The sequence below is a fragment of the Uranotaenia lowii genome, chromosome 2, assembly GCF_029784155.1.
Source record: "Uranotaenia lowii strain MFRU-FL chromosome 2, ASM2978415v1, whole genome shotgun sequence".
Classification (NCBI taxonomy): Eukaryota; Metazoa; Arthropoda; class Insecta; order Diptera; family Culicidae; genus Uranotaenia; species Uranotaenia lowii.
Genome location: NC_073692.1, coordinates 72735458 through 72751075, shown reverse-complemented (window position 1 = coordinate 72751075; position 15618 = coordinate 72735458). Strand labels below are relative to the sequence as shown.

The following is a 15618-nucleotide window of genomic DNA, read 5'->3' as shown; positions in this document are numbered from 1 at the left end:
ACATTTTGGAAATTGAAAAAAAAACATGCTTGGTGTACAAAACTATAAAAAAAATCATTTTTCGTTTTTATCATGATACACTAAAACCAATAAGATGGAATGGGAAAGGTAGAATAGGAATTTATGTTTTCCAAAATCTCGGGGTTATATTATTGATTTTCATCACGCTTTTAAAAAACCTCCTAAATAATACATAAAACTAGTTTTTTCTTAAAATATTATAAATTTCACTTGGGTGCAAACCGCTTTTTTGATAACGGACTATATAGAGAACCAACGAAAATTTTAAAATGATTCCAAGGCTTTCTCAAGTCTCCACTTAAACTAACGTTAGGCTGACTTTTCATCTCGCGCACAAAAGCATACCATTTTTTTATTTCTTATTCATCTGATTCTCTCTCCGAAAAAAAAAATCGATGGCCAGTCAAAGTTCTGGCTCTTTCTTTTTTCACACCTCGACGGTTCATCGCAATCGATGCCTTCCAAGCATCTTCCCCAAAAACCTCCACATTCCCCCGCCCTGTCATCTCCTACTTTTTGTTGTTCATTGCGTTCCGATTCGGGTTGCCGAGACCAGCCCGATTCCCGGGCCGATTACCGCCACCTCCAAAAGTGTTTCTATTATTGGCGTTGGCATTGTTACGACCCCCGCCTCCTCCTCCACCTCCTCCCTGGCGACCACCCTGCTGTCCACCCCCGCCTCCTCCACCGCCGCCACCCTGATTCCGGCCACCTCCCTTGCTCAGCTCCGGCCGATTGCGCGACTTCGCCTGGACGTCCTCCTTCACCATGTCGATCACCTCATCCGGAATTCGCAGATACTTGATCGTGCTGCCACGGATGTAACATTCGGGCATTCGCCAGAATTTATCGCCATCCTGTTGGTGTCGTTATTGGCCGCGCGAGATCGCCCAAGCACCGAGAAAAAAAAAATCAAAAAGAAAGGAATCATCCGAAACCGCCAAAAACATGGCGAAAACACGAATTTACGAATTAATTTATGTTCCGACGTTGTTATTGTGCGATTTTTTTGGACAGCAGTGAGGCTGAAAATGGGCATGGTGGCATGGCGTAAAGACCCATTCAGTTGGGACATTCGAGCTTACACAGGAATATCCGATTTTATTGTCCCACCAGCATTAAAATTGTAAATGTCAGCCAGCCCCCGACCCGTAAATTGGATTGATTCTCACCTTTGATGTGCAGATAACCTCCCGGAGATTGATGTTCATCCAGGTGTCGCAGCTAACCAAATGCCCGTTGTAGGTTTCGCCATTTTTCAGCTCCACCAGCTAATTGGGTGCAGCAGCAGCATTTGGGAGAAATGAAGGAATGAGAAAAGGAGTGTGTTAACAAAATTTTGGCTTTAACTTCTTTATTTTTTAATTTTATGAGATGTTGTTACTTGCATTAAAAATTCCTAAATATAGTTCTTACAAAATTAAGAAGGAGCGTATAACCGCGAATGAATCTTAAGATTGAATAATTTAATCTTTTTTTCATGAATTTTTTTTAAACAAAAGCTGATAAGATTTGACGAAAAAATATTTCAGTTAGTATGTATTTTTTTAACCCTGTACTGCATGGACAATAAATCCGTTGAAAAAACAATGTGTGTCAATTGAAACAAATGTTTGACAATTAATCCTAAGCAATTTATGCAAAAAAAAATTGTTTTTCAAATAATTTTTACTGTTGAAATAGTGTAAGAAATAATTATATTTCTAAGGTTTAATAGTTGATAGTTAAAGTTTGGATGCATAACAAGTTTTTAATTTCTTTTACAGAAATGAGTTAAAGCTAAAACATGTGAAAAACCTCTCAAAACATGCAAATTTGTTCGGCCATATCCCAGCCATCTATTGACAAATTGCAATTGTTTTAATCTCATTCGATAGATCATGTGCAAAAACTTCTTCGTATGTTTTTGAAAAAAATGTTGGTAACTTTATATGACTTAAACTTAGCTTAAAGTTCGATCATTTTTTTAAAACTGCTCTTAAAATTTATACCCAATCATCTCAGGATGGGGTGGACTAAGTTTCAAAATTCAAGTTGCACTCGAATCCTTATTCCAAATTTTATTCTTAGAAAATGATCAAACTTAAGCTAAAGTTTTCATGAAGTAAGTCTTAAAGTTTATTTCAGCTATACATCCACAAAGCACGTTCATATGACATTTTCGTAGATGACGGAAAGAATTAAAGAAACATAAGCTATCAAAGAACGAAAGGACATAAGCCGTAAATATCATGAATTTTTCGAAAAAGATACAACGGCTCACCGGCAGGACTTGAACCTGCAATCTCCGCTTCAGTACAACGGCGCGTTAGCCAATTTCACCACGGTAAACATGATGAAACCGGCGAAACAAGAGAGATCTATAGCAGGAAAGATCACATGCGGGATATACATTGTGTTTTCAATAGAAGGTCCAGCAGTTGATCGGCAGAGCTCGATTGCTCGGGTTCGCCGGTTTCATCATCTTTACCGTGGTGAAATTGGCTAACGCGCCGTTGTACTGAAGCGGAAATTGCAGGTTCAAGTCCTGCCGGTGAGCCGTTGTACATTTTTCGAAAAATTCATGATATTTACGGCTTATGTTCTTCCGTTCTTTGATAGCTTTTATGTTTCTTTAATTCTTTCCGTCATCTACGAAAATGTGATTATTTTCAGGTACAAAGATGTACCAAACGATTTCATAACATCAGTATTGATCACGTTCATATGTGAAATCCTCTCAGAAGTTCAAATCTGCCGTCGAATTTGGCTGGAGCTATCTCAGTGCTATGTTATTGAAAAAATGCTGTTGCTTAAATCGTTTTCACGAAATTATGATCGGTAACAAAGGGCAAATAACATATCACCCAGATGTCTCCGGTCAAATCTGACGGTAGATTTCAAATCCTGAAAATATTTTACATAAGGTAAGTATTATTTCAGGTCATTAAACCTGCGGCTCCGAATTTTTTGGGATTTTAGATCCAAATTTTCGTTGTATAAAACCAAAGATATGCACGAAATAAAATTGCATGTTTCAGAAAACTGATCCTAAAATTTTTACAAATACATCATACTGCGGGGTGATCTCAAACTTTTGGACGATAACTTAACTGGCTATTTTTTCTAATTTTAAGTAGGGTGATTTGCCAATCGTTGAACAGCTTAGCACATGATTTTTGTTTTTATGCTGTATTTTAGTCATTTCAATCGAATTAACTCGATTTTTTGTCGATTGCACTCATACAGGATTGCTCAACAAGATCCAAAAGTTCAAGTCATCGAAAAAGTGACATAAAAATTTAAAAAATCATTTAAAACAGCTTGTCTGTGCCTTATAGTTGCACAGACAAAATTTACATCGTGCCTAAAGTTGTCCATTTTTTTCCAATGGTTGAACATTTTGAAAACCTTCTTAAGGCTCAGCCATTATATTCATTGATATTTGTTAAGGAAGCTTATTATGAGAACTTTTAATTCAAATGAAATCCAATTTGAAGGCGGCCCCTTTTGAAGGGGGGGGGGGGGTCTTCCTTATAAACCGTTTAACGCACAATGGGAAAATTTGGACCCAAAATCGAAAAAAACCACGAAGCCGCCGGTTTGAAAGTCTGGAATATCATTTATCACACGTGAAATTTCCTCAGAAACTCGAATCTGCCGCAGAATTTTACCAGAGTCAACTGAGTGGAGTGCTTTTTGTCCAGAAATGAGCTTTTTTATATGTCTTACCAACATAAAATTTTGTTTCATTGAAATCCCATAGAAGGATCTGAAAGGAATTTAAAACTTTTTTAACGTGCCCATTTATGGGTGAAATGATAAAAGGACCCATTCTGTTTTGCCCCCTTTTACCCCTATGAATAAAATGGGATTTTATAAAATAATTGCTTTAGAACTCACTTGGAAGTCGATCGATTTTTACATAATGAATATCAATTTAAAGCTTAAAAATGGACTCAACCACGCCCAAAATTTCAGATCGTTCGTCTGATTTATTGAATATATCTTTTCAAAAATGTAATTTATCTTGAATATCTTTTTCATGAAAGTGGGATTATTTGTAATAAATGTCAAGAAACAATCATTTCACATTGCAACCCTTCCAAACAATTTTCCGGCTGAAAAACTGTTTTGATAAAATTAAGTTTCAAGAAGTTATGACTGTTTATTTTTCTGTTGACATGAAATACAGTTCTTTAAAATTTCTCGTCTCGAAACTTGAGAAACAGGATTTTTAGAGCAAACTTTAGATACTTTGCATAAAAAGTTGAGTGAATGGTCGGGATAAAAGATTTCAAAATAAATCTGATAAAAAAGTACTCCCTCAAAGCCAAAGCAGTTTAAGTGAATTTGACACTTTACGGACTTTTTAATACATAGATATGTTTTTCAACGAAATCAATTATTTCAAAATTTCAATTTTAATATCTGAAGATAGAAAAAATATTTTCATGGAAATATGAAGTGTCTTTGAATAAATGTTGAATTATTGAAAATCAGTGCACAAAAGTGCACAAAATATGTAAATACTGAGTGGAAAACAGTTTAATTTGAGCACAGACTAAACACATTACACACATTACTAAAATTATTAGTTAAACATAAATACCCACTTATTTACCAAAAAAAATGTCATATTAAAAGACAATTCGAGTTTTTTTTCACATGCATGTAAATAATCAATGAACGTGTTCAATTTTGTATGGAAATCTGTATGCAGAATTTTTGCAAGAAATTTTTGCTAATAAAATCATTCAGAAAATTCAAATAAAAAAGAAATTTCAAATTTCAAAAAAATGCAAATAAGCTTGAAAGGCGGTTTGTCTTTGATAAAATATTGATTTTACCTATTCTTAAGCTTCATTTTTTGCCAACATGAGCAGATGCAAAGTATTTCACGATGAAAGTTATAACCATTTCAAAATAAAAATTGAAAGTATTGTAAAATTGCAGGTATTGCTGGTTTTATAAATCAACAAACTCATTGGCTATGAATTTTTAGTATTTACATTTCTGGTGATTTTTAAATGTAAATTTTCATTTCCCGTACAAATCAAAACACATTGCGCTGAATAAGAACTAATTTTCCAAAAAAAAATTATTGCTATTTTTGGCAGTAAAAACAAGCAAACGAAGTTTTTGGAGATAAACAAATTAATAAATTTGAAATTTCCATATATATTCGTCTCGTATCGCTCATAGTGAACAGTCGCGTTTCGAGATTTCGTCCAATATATCCGGGTGTTTCGTTCCGTTCGGGCGTTTAATACGGTGTTTTGTACCGCGCTATACGTTTTTCTGCCAAAGGCAGACCCCAGCTCGCCAAAGTGGTGCTATTATAGTGTTGGTCGACAAAAAAAAAAGGTTTTTTTCTGGCTAGCTGACTGCCCTCAACTGGTCACCACGAGGGCCGCCGCCATTGTTTGACTCATCATCATCATCAATCTGGTCGTTCTTGCTCGAGCCGAGACTTGACGTGGCAGCCATCTTCGAAGAAGGACCACGTGGTTGGGATCACCACTGAAGGAGCCAATCAAAACAAAAATCAAGTTTGTTATACTTTTCTTACTTTTCTCTATTTCTAATTCTATTTTTTCTCTATTATATATTTCGATCAAATTGAGCTTCGCTTTTATTTTCATGAAATATGAGCGAAGGCGGGGGGTCGGACCCGCCAGAGGTGGATGGTGAGCAAATCATCTATGAGGATGAGGAGCATCTGGAGGATTCAGCTGTAGCTGGTTCTTCGAATGCTCATCCTTCTCCGCCAGTTGATATTGCTACTCCATCTGCAGCTGCGGGAAAAACAACCCGACTCCGAGTTTATCCTGATAATTCATCCTCTTCTGGGCCGGGGGTGGTTTTCATCCGGCCCAAAACTAACGGAAAACCATTAAATTTAGTGCAGATCACGAAAGATCTGGCTAGGTGGCCCTCCGTTACCAGTGTTTCCAAAGTACGTCCGAACAAATTGCGCGTTGTTGTGGCCGACCGGAAGGCCGCAAACGGAATTCTTGCCAGTAATTTTTTTAATTTAGAGTATCAGCTCTATATTCCATCTCGAGACGTAGAGATCGAGGGTGTGATCACCGAATCGAGTTTGGAGGCTGAATACGTTAAGTCTCACGGCGTAGGTAAGTTCAAGAGCCTTGATTCGACTTCGGTCGGAATCTTGGATTGTCGCCAACTCATGACTGCCTCCGTCGTTGATGGCGTTACCAAGTATTCGCCTTCAGCCTCGATTCGGGTTACATTTGCAGGAACAGCCCTCCCTCATTACGTCTTGATTGACGGAATTTTAAGGCTTCCAGTACGCCTTTATGTGCCTCGCCCAATGCAATGCAAGAATTGCATCAAGTTGGGGCATACTGCTTCGCATTGCTGCAACAAGAAGCGATGCTTGCATTGTGGGGAGAATCATGGGGAAGGAGCATGCTCAGCAGTTGAGCAAAAATGCGTCTATTGCGGGGGCTCACCCCATGATATCTCTTCCTGCGAGGCATTTCAGGCAAGCTGGGATAAACAGAGGCGCTCTTTAAAAGAACGCTCCAAGCGTTCGTATGCCGCCATATTAAAGAGCGCCTCTCCACCGGTCCAACCTCAGACCTGTAACATTTTTTCTGTGCTGTCAGTTGACAATGAAGACACAGATACGGCTGATGAAGTTCAGCCAGTCTTCGTTGCAGGAGGCTCTCGGAAGCGAACAAAGGCGCCTTCTCCGAAAATACCAGCTAAAATAGCTACGGTTGTCTCTTCAAATAGAAACGAGAAAAAGTCGACTGCTGCTGAAAAGGAAAAACAAGTTCCTCCAGGTTTCCGCGGAAATGCACCACTGCAGAATAAACCAACAGCTGCGGGAGCTTCGCAAACCCAAACCCCAAACGTGATGCCAGAATCAACGATTCAGTCTGGGCTCTTTAAGTTGACTGACATTTTGAACGGATTTTTTTCGTGTTTTAATGTATCAGAACCCGTGAAAGACATTGTATTTGCAATGCTTCCTGTATTAAAGACATTTTTAAAGCAATTGATGCAAACTTGGCCCCTCCTTTCAGTGTTTGTATCTCTCGATGGCTAATTTACGCCGAGAGGTCGGAGATATCACTGTACTACAGTGGAATTGTCGTAGTCTTATTCCAAAATTGGATTCATTGAATTATTTACAAACTGTGATATCTTTGCATTGTCCGAAACTTGGCTATCTTCTCAATCTAACATCTCATTCCACAATTTTAATATTATCCGTCTGGATCGTGACGATTCTTATGGTGGGGTGCTTTTGGGGATCAATAAGTGCCACTCTTTTTATAGAATTCACCTTCCTTTATCAGGCGGAATTGAAGCTGTTGCATGTCATACAACAATAAGAGGTAAGGACTTATGTGTTGTCAGTTTGTACTGGCCTCAGAGAGTTGCAGTGGATCGAAATCACCTAGAGGACCTGTGCTCAGTGCTCCCTGAGCCAAGGTTGATCCTGGGTGACTTCAATTCACATGGAACTGTCTGGGGAGAACAAATTGACGATAGTCGTTCTACTCTTATCTATGACATTTGCGACAGTTTCAATTTAACTGTATTGAACACGGGTGAAAAAACACGGGTACCTAAACCTCCTGCAAGACAAAGTGCAATTGACCTCTCACTCTGCTCAAATTCACTATCATTTGATTGCCAGTGGAAGGTAGTCCATGATCCGAATGGTAGTGATCACTTACCTATCGAAATTACTATCACCAATGGGGTCAGCTCTTCGAACACAATAAATATGACATATGACCTTACAAGACACATCGACTGGAAAAAGTACTCGGACACAATTAAAACCGCCATCGACTCTATGCACGTTTTACCTCCTTTGGAGGAGTACCACTTTCTTTCTTGTCTGATACACGATAGTGCAGTTGACGCTCAAACAAAACCCATCCCAGAATCATCTATTCATCGAAGGCCTCCTAATCCATGGTGGGACCCTCAGTGTTCTAAGCTTTATAAGGACAAATCAACAGCATTTAAAGAATTTCGAAAACATGGAACTCTTGTCCATTTTGAAGCTTACGTTTCCCTTGAAAATCAGTTTAAAAAGTTAACCAAGGGGAAGAAAAAGGCGTATTGGAGGAATTTTGTTAGTGGGTTATCGCGTGAAACATCCTTAAGTACTTTGTGGAAAGTGGCACGAAGCATGCGTAATCGATCATCTACAAATGAAAGTGAGGAATATTCACATAGGTGGATATTTAAATTCGCACGGAAAGTCTGTCCAGATTCTACACCTGTGCAAAAAATAATCCGGAACGTGCCTCCTGATAGGTCTGATAGTGGTCTAGACTCAAGCTTTTCGATGGTCGAATTCTCACTTGCCCTCCTCTCTTGCAACAATTCAGCTCCGGGAATTGATGAAATCAAATTTAACTTGTTGAAAAACCTTCCGGATGCTGCAAAATTTCGCTTGTTAAATTTATTTAACCAATTCTTCGAGCATAACATTGTTCCCCAAGATTGGAGACAAGTGAGAGTCATTGCTATCCAAAAGCCCGGAAAACCAGCGTCTGATCCCAACTCTTACCGTCCAATAGCGATGTTGTCTTGTATACGCAAATTGATGGAGAAAATGATATTGTTTCGTTTGGACAAATGGGTAGAAACAAATGGTCTCCTTTCAGATACTCAATTTGGGTTTCGAAGGGGCAAAGGGACAAACGATTGCCTTGCTTTGCTGTCTTCAGAGATACAAATGGCGTACGCAAAACGTGAGCAAATGGCTTCAGTGTTTCTAGACATAAAGGGAGCTTTTGATGCAGTCTCAATAGAGGTTTTGTCAGACAAGTTGCACTCCCGGGGTCTGCCTCCTCTATTGAACAACATCTTATACAGCTTACTTTGTGAGAAACATTTGATCTTTGCTCACGGAGATTTTGCAGTTAGAAGAACATCTTACATGGGCCTCCCACAGGGTTCATGTTTGAGTCCACTTTTGTACAACTTTTATGTGAGTGACATCGACAGCTGTCTCTCTGAAGGCTGCTCTCTAAGACAACTTGCAGATGACGGAGTAGTGTCTGTCACAGGATCTACTGAGTCTCATCTACACAGGCCTTTACAAGATACTTTAGACAGATTGTCTTCCTGGGCTTTGGGGCTTGGGATTGAGTTTTCCCCTCAGAAAACGGAAATGGTTGTTTTCTCTAAGAAACGTAGACCTGCTCAACCTAAGCTTCAACTCCTAGGCAGAACGATCACTCAATCGAGGAGTTTCAAGTATCTTGGGGTTTGGTTTGATTCCAAGTGTACCTGGAGAGCCCACATTGAGTATCTGAAAGGAAAATGCCAACAAAGAATCAATTTTCTCCGATCAATTACTGGCACCTGGTGGGGAGCCCATCCAGAAGATCTTATCAAATTGTATCGAACAACTATTCTATCCGTTATGGAATATGGTAGCTTCTGTTTCCAGTCAGCTGCCAAAACTCACCTCATCAAACTAGAGCGTATCCAATACCGTTGTCTCCGTATCGCTTTGGGCTGTATGCCCTCAACACACAACATGAGTCTTGAAGTTTTGGCAGGAATACTCCCTTTGAAAGATCGATTCAATTTACTATCACTTCGGTTCCTCATCAGGTGTGAGGTCATGAACCCATTGGTGATTGTAAATTTCGAAAGGTTACTTGAGCAAAATGTTCAAACCAGATTTATGTCTATATACCATATCCTCATGTCAATGCAGGTAAACCCTTCTTCGTATTCTCCAACTCGTGTTTGTAGCCCAGACTACGATCATTCTTCTGTCCAGTTTGATTTGTCTATGCAGCAGGAAATTCGTGGAATCCCGGATCCGCATCGTCCTCTTCTGATTCCAAGAATTTTCGAAGCTAAATATAGACACGTCGATGCTGATAAAATGTACTTTACCGATGGATCACTTATAGAGGAAACAACAGGATTTGGAGTGTTCAACGAAATATCCAGCGCATCTCACAGTCTCCAGTCACCATGCTCTGTATATGTTGCAGAGTTAGCAGCTATTCACTGGGCTTTGAATAGTATCGCCACACGACCTATTGAACACTACTATATTATAACTGATAGTCTCAGCTCTGTTGAAGCAATCCGCTCTATAAAACCAGGAAAATTCACGCCGTACTTCCTCGAAATGATACGAGATATATTGACCACTTTATCAAGACGTTGCTTTTCTATCACCTTTATCTGGGTCCCCTCACATTGCTCAATAGCAGGCAATGAGAGGGCAGATTCCCTTGCAAAAGTGGGTGCGATGGAAGGCAACATTTACCAGCGTGAAATCGTATTCAACGAATTTTACTTCTTGGCTCGAAGAAACTCTCTTGTCAACTGGCAGCGTAGATGGGACGAGGATGAGTTGGGTCGGTGGTTCCACTCGATTATCCCAAAGGTAAGCCTTAAACCCTGGTTTAATAGATTGAACCTGACTCGGGATTTTATTCGTATATTTTCCCGTCTCATGTCCAATCATTATTCCATGAATGCGGTACTCTATCGTTTAAATATTGCTGGCAGCAATTTATGCGGATGTGGTCTAGGTTACCATGACATCGAGCATATTGTTTGGTCGTGTGAGGACCACCTATTCGCCAGAGCGAACTTTATAGATTCCCTTCGGGCCCGAGGAAAACCACCCGACGTTCCAGTGAGGGATGTATTAGGTATGATGGACTTGGACTATATGTTCGAGATATACCTTTTCCTAAAAGCTATCGATCTTCGACTATAATTCTCTTTATTTTCATATTTCCCTTTCTATCTTTCTTTTTCTTCAAAAAAAAAAAAAGTGAACTAGATCTAAGTACACAATTGTAATCAAACAAAACGAGTTTGGCTCCTTAAAGCCTAAAGGTATGAGCCGTTTCAAATAAATAATTTACAAAAAAAAAAAAAACAAATTTCCATACAAATCTTGCAGTGGACTTAGGTACAACAATAGGACAGAAGGGGATTTAGCGGACCAATTGTTGCACGATCCAATATTTTCTCTGGTTATGTATGGATCGTATTTTTTTTTTTCCAAAATCATGGTGTTAAAATTGTCCAACTAACGTTTCGTAGAGAATCCCGATTCGAAAAATGCTTTGTTCTGACGCAAAACCTTTTTTGCCGTAGAAGGAATCTTAAGGTTTTGTTTCACAATTAGCACGAAAATCGTGCGAAAAAACGTGAAAAATTAAAACTGTGGGTAGATGCATATTTTACAGCAGAAAATATCGTAAAACGCCTCAATTCATCAGTAAACATTCCAATTAACATGATTCAGTATTATTTTCGGGAAAAAGTTTAAAAACAGCTGAAATATCGACCATTTAAGTCATGCTGTGCAACAATGGGTAAGGGGACTTCGATTGGCAAATCACCCTACATTGCAATTCTTTTGCACAGAATTTAACAGATGTGTTTTGATGAGTGTGGAATAAGGATTCGAGTGCAACTTGAATTTTGAAATTTAGTTCTCCCCACCCTGAGATAATCGGGTTTAAATTTAGAGAGATTTTGAAAAATGTTCAAACTTTAAGCTTTAAGTTTAAATCATACAAAGTTAACATACATATTTTGTCAAAACTGTCTTCTTGAGATTTTTTTTACTATCTGACAATTTGCGCCGGGGATCTTCCCCAAAATTAAAGATTTGGTTCATTGTAATAATAAAATAATAATAAAAAACATGTAATTTTTTTCAGATTTCTAACATTTTTATTTTTTGATTTAGATTCGGTTAGATTTTTTGTACATAAAACCTTATTTCAAAGCTTCATAAATCAACGGAAATCATAAAATCCCAAGTAACAAGTTTAGTTTTATAAGAAACTGAAAGGGTACTTCCAAACTTCGCTTTAAAACAACGTTTAGTTTTACAAACCCCATTAAAACATCTTCAAAACACTTACACGTTTAAAATGGCCTACCTCCAGGAGGTTCTGAAGAACACATTACAAGTTACAAGTACCTTATATAACAAGAGGGGTTTCGTCAAAAGTTGATTGAAATTGTCAAATTTTAGTTTCAGTGAAAATTTAATTTCTTGACAGCGGCTTTGAAATTGAATTGATGAAAAAATATTCTGACTGGGTCGATAGAATGAAACAATAAAACAAAAGTTTTTTAAAAATTTGATAAAGCAATCAAAAAGGTCAAAAAGATGAAAAATTCAAAAAGTTACAAAAACGAATTCAAACAAAATACTGAAAATGACAAAAAAAACAACTAAAAATGATGATGATTGACAAAAACAGCAAATATGAAAAATGATAACAAACATTATAAACAAAACAAGAAAAGTGCTAAATGCATCAAAATATGATGAAAAAAATAAAAAATGACTACAAATGGTCGGAAATTGACTAAAAATAATGGTTTTGATAAAAATAATAGTTATTTTGAAGAAAAAAAACTGAACAAAGTTGAGACAAAAACCGTTTGATTTTGGCAACATAAAATGTACGGGCGTGTTGCCAAAATCAAACGGGGTCTGTATTCCTAAACATAGAAAATCCTTTTGAATTTCTATCTAGACGCTCTATCAATCTTTATTTTAGTAAATTTTTGTGCGAATAAGACGTGTTAGTTCCCATATTTCGCTACATAATAAAAAAAATTAATGAAATTTATTTTCTCAAATTTTTCAATAATGCTTCAGAAAAAGGCGTTTCGTGTTTCCATGAAATAATTAATAAAAAAAAAAACACTAGAATGCTATTAACTTTTTGTTCAAATTACATTTATGTTACACTATATTTTAATCCGGATCCAGCCGTAGCAGCTTCGAAAAAATGGACCAGGTTGTTTTCCGGGATGTTTTTGCAGCCACATATCGCAAAGTTGCGCGGCAATTCCGACGGCGAATGTGTGTGATAGAGGGATAAATGACATCCTGGATCAAATAAATAAATAAAAAAAAAAAAGACGGCGAATGTGTTGGTGGAGGTGCATATAAACTTTTTTGGCTCTGTATCCAAAGGAGATCGGTTGCCTCGTTTTCCTTTTGGAATGTTTTGGCTAAGATCAGTTTTGGGAATAGCGATGTTTGCCGATGTTGCTTTGCTTTTAGAGCGTGTGTTCAGTGCAATTTCGGGTGCGGATATTATTGGAGTTTTCTTGAACGATGCAGCCACAGGTTTGGCGGCTACGGATTCGTTGATTCCTGAACGTATAGCGTCAAACTCAATACATTTTCGCTCATACATCTTCTTCAGTTTCTCGAACTTTGCTTCCATGCGATCACACACATTTTGTAGTTGCGTAAGCTTCTCGACTTTCTTTGTGAGCTGCATTATTTGTGCATCCTTTCGCTGGATGTCGGCCGCAGCGCTTTCTACGACTGTGGCTGCGAAGGATGGTTTGTTGGATTGATTTGCTGTGACTCGCTTTCGAGCCTCAAACCATGTTAATGACTCGTCTGTTTTAATGCGGATTACAGCTTCCTTTTCTCGGAACTTCGTGCATTTTCGGCTGATTGCAGAATGATCATTGAAGCCTTCAGAACAGTGTGGGCAGTGTAATGGGAGTTGACAGGGGTTTTCAATGTCGACTGGATGATCTCTAGCACAACGGGTACATTTTGCTTTATTCGTACATCTCTTTTTTGTGTGTCTATATTCAAGACAGTTCCTACACACCATCGGCGATTCATAATATGTTCGAACCGGCACCCTTGTCCAACCAAAATATACTTCCCTTGGAAGTCGTGTTCCCGAGAAGGAAAGAACAATCAGGGGAGTGTTGATGAATTTTTCTTTTTCTCTACGAGTAATTCGACGAACAGCTATCACTCCCTGTGATTTTAATTCGCTCAACAGTTCATCAGGTGACAGATCAACGGTGTCCGCCTGGTAGCACATCCCCTGAATCTTATTCAGGGTGGGGTGGTCAATCACCTCGACTGCTGTGTTGAGATCCAGACGGGTGATGGTCTTCAAAGGCTCAAATAGCTCCACATTATACGTGGAGATAGAGTAGCTTTTCCCGCCGTTTTCCAGATTTAATTGTAGCTCTTTTCTAAGAGATCCTTTCTTTAGTTGGTTTTCAATAGCATTAGCAATAAAAAACGGATTCACCTGGGTCAACTCCCGGACGTCGTATTTGCAGCCATCGTTTTTTCCCATCGAATGCCGAGCTATGCATGTAGGGGGCTAATGGAGAACTATCCACAAATATGCCCCCCCCCCCCCCACCCGCGGGGGGTGCGTCCTTCATGGTCCCCTAGGACCAGTGCTGTTCTTTTGTCACTGGTGGATGTTCTGGTCAGAGCGAAAGAATGAGTAGGCCCCTTTTTGAGGTTAATCAAAACAAAGAGCAGGTGTTCATAAAGTTTTTCAAGAAAAAAAACTGGTGTAACAGGATAGTTCCTCTATTTTTCCTATCGACCTATCACCGAGACAACTTAACCCGTAATTCCGGGTCGGATTTATGGAATAAATCGACTTGAACGCTTATAAAGAAGCGAGTTTTCGCTACACGATAATATAGCCTTTAGCTCCCAGTGGAGGTTACTTTTCGACTGATGAATACAATATGAAATGGAATCCAAAAAAGGAAAAGTATAGAAAATATTAAACGATCTATTAATCTTAAATAAATTCAATTGACAACAACATCACGATTTAAAGTAAACGGAAAACAAGTCAACTAAGACACATTCCAGGCGGATTTGTTCATTTTACCGTCTCATGTCCAATCATTATTCTTTCGTATAAATATTGCTGGCAGAAATTTATGAGGTTACGGACAACGTTACCACGACATCGAATGACATGCCTATGTTTTGAAGACTGATTTGAAAGATTTCGGAGTCTGGAATCTTTAGTCATGCTTGCGGTTCTCGAAAAAGTTGATCAAGTAAAAAATCGTTATTTTCAAATTTTCTGTAATGTTGTATTGTAAGTTTTGTCAAAAACGTGCCGAAGTTTCTTAAATGATTTTTACTTAAATTTGGTCAATAGCAAGTGAAATGTGAAGACAAGCAATTCCAGATTTCCCGGAAAAACACGGTTTATGCCTTATGCTCGAATTGTTTAACATCATATCCAGCATCGACATTTTTAACTTATCTCATAAAAATAAAACTCAATTTTAAGGTATTCAAAAATACGATTTGAACGTAGCTGAAATGGTTTTGGAGAATTTACATACAGTTCTGTGAATCTTTGAGAAACCAGGTCATCGAATGCTATTTATTCTTGTATGGCGACCGTCAAAATTTAGTTGCAATGTAATTACAGGCGTACTTTTGATGCGCTTAACATTCTTTCGTAATTGAACAAACAAAACACGCTCAGTGTATAAATATGTTTGTTAATAAGCATATCTTAAAGATATTTAAAATAAACAAACAAAAATTAGCCACTTACCATCGGATGACTTTGGGCGGTTTTTAAAAGCGACAGCGGCAACTGAAAAGAAATATCAACGGTTATCAAACAACCCACGGATTTCGATAAACGCCGTTTACTCACCATGGTTTAAGGTTCGAGGGTGTCCGAATTTGTGAAAGCGAAATATTCAACTTTTTAATAATCGAATCCAAAACTCTTCACCATTCGCTGATGCACAACATGGGTGTAAACATAAACAAATCGTTTACACCGGGAG

The 15618-nt window shown here is 38.2% G+C and overlaps 1 protein-coding gene across 1 annotated transcript; it reads right to left on the bottom strand.

The window, feature by feature from the left end:
• Positions 1–349: 349 nt before the first annotated feature.
• LOC129746133 (uncharacterized) lies at positions 350–15618 on the bottom strand. Its single transcript, XM_055739631.1, has 4 exons — positions 15483–15618; positions 15378–15419; positions 1194–1292; positions 350–878 (listed from the first exon to the last, which is right to left on the bottom strand). The coding sequence occupies exons 1-4, from the start codon at positions 15483–15485 to the stop codon at positions 531–533; spliced, it is 492 nt and encodes a 163-aa protein (XP_055595606.1). The 5' UTR covers positions 15486–15618; the 3' UTR covers positions 350–530.

Coding starts and splice junctions, on each gene's coding strand:
- LOC129746133 (XM_055739631.1), bottom strand. Junction 1,293..15,377: donor CCGCCCAAAGTCATCCGATG/GTAAGTGGCTAA, acceptor GCACCCAATTAG/CTGGTGGAGCTGAAAAATGG. Junction 879..1,193: donor AGGTTATCTGCACATCAAAG/GTGAGAATCAAT, acceptor CGACACCAACAG/GATGGCGATAAATTCTGGCG.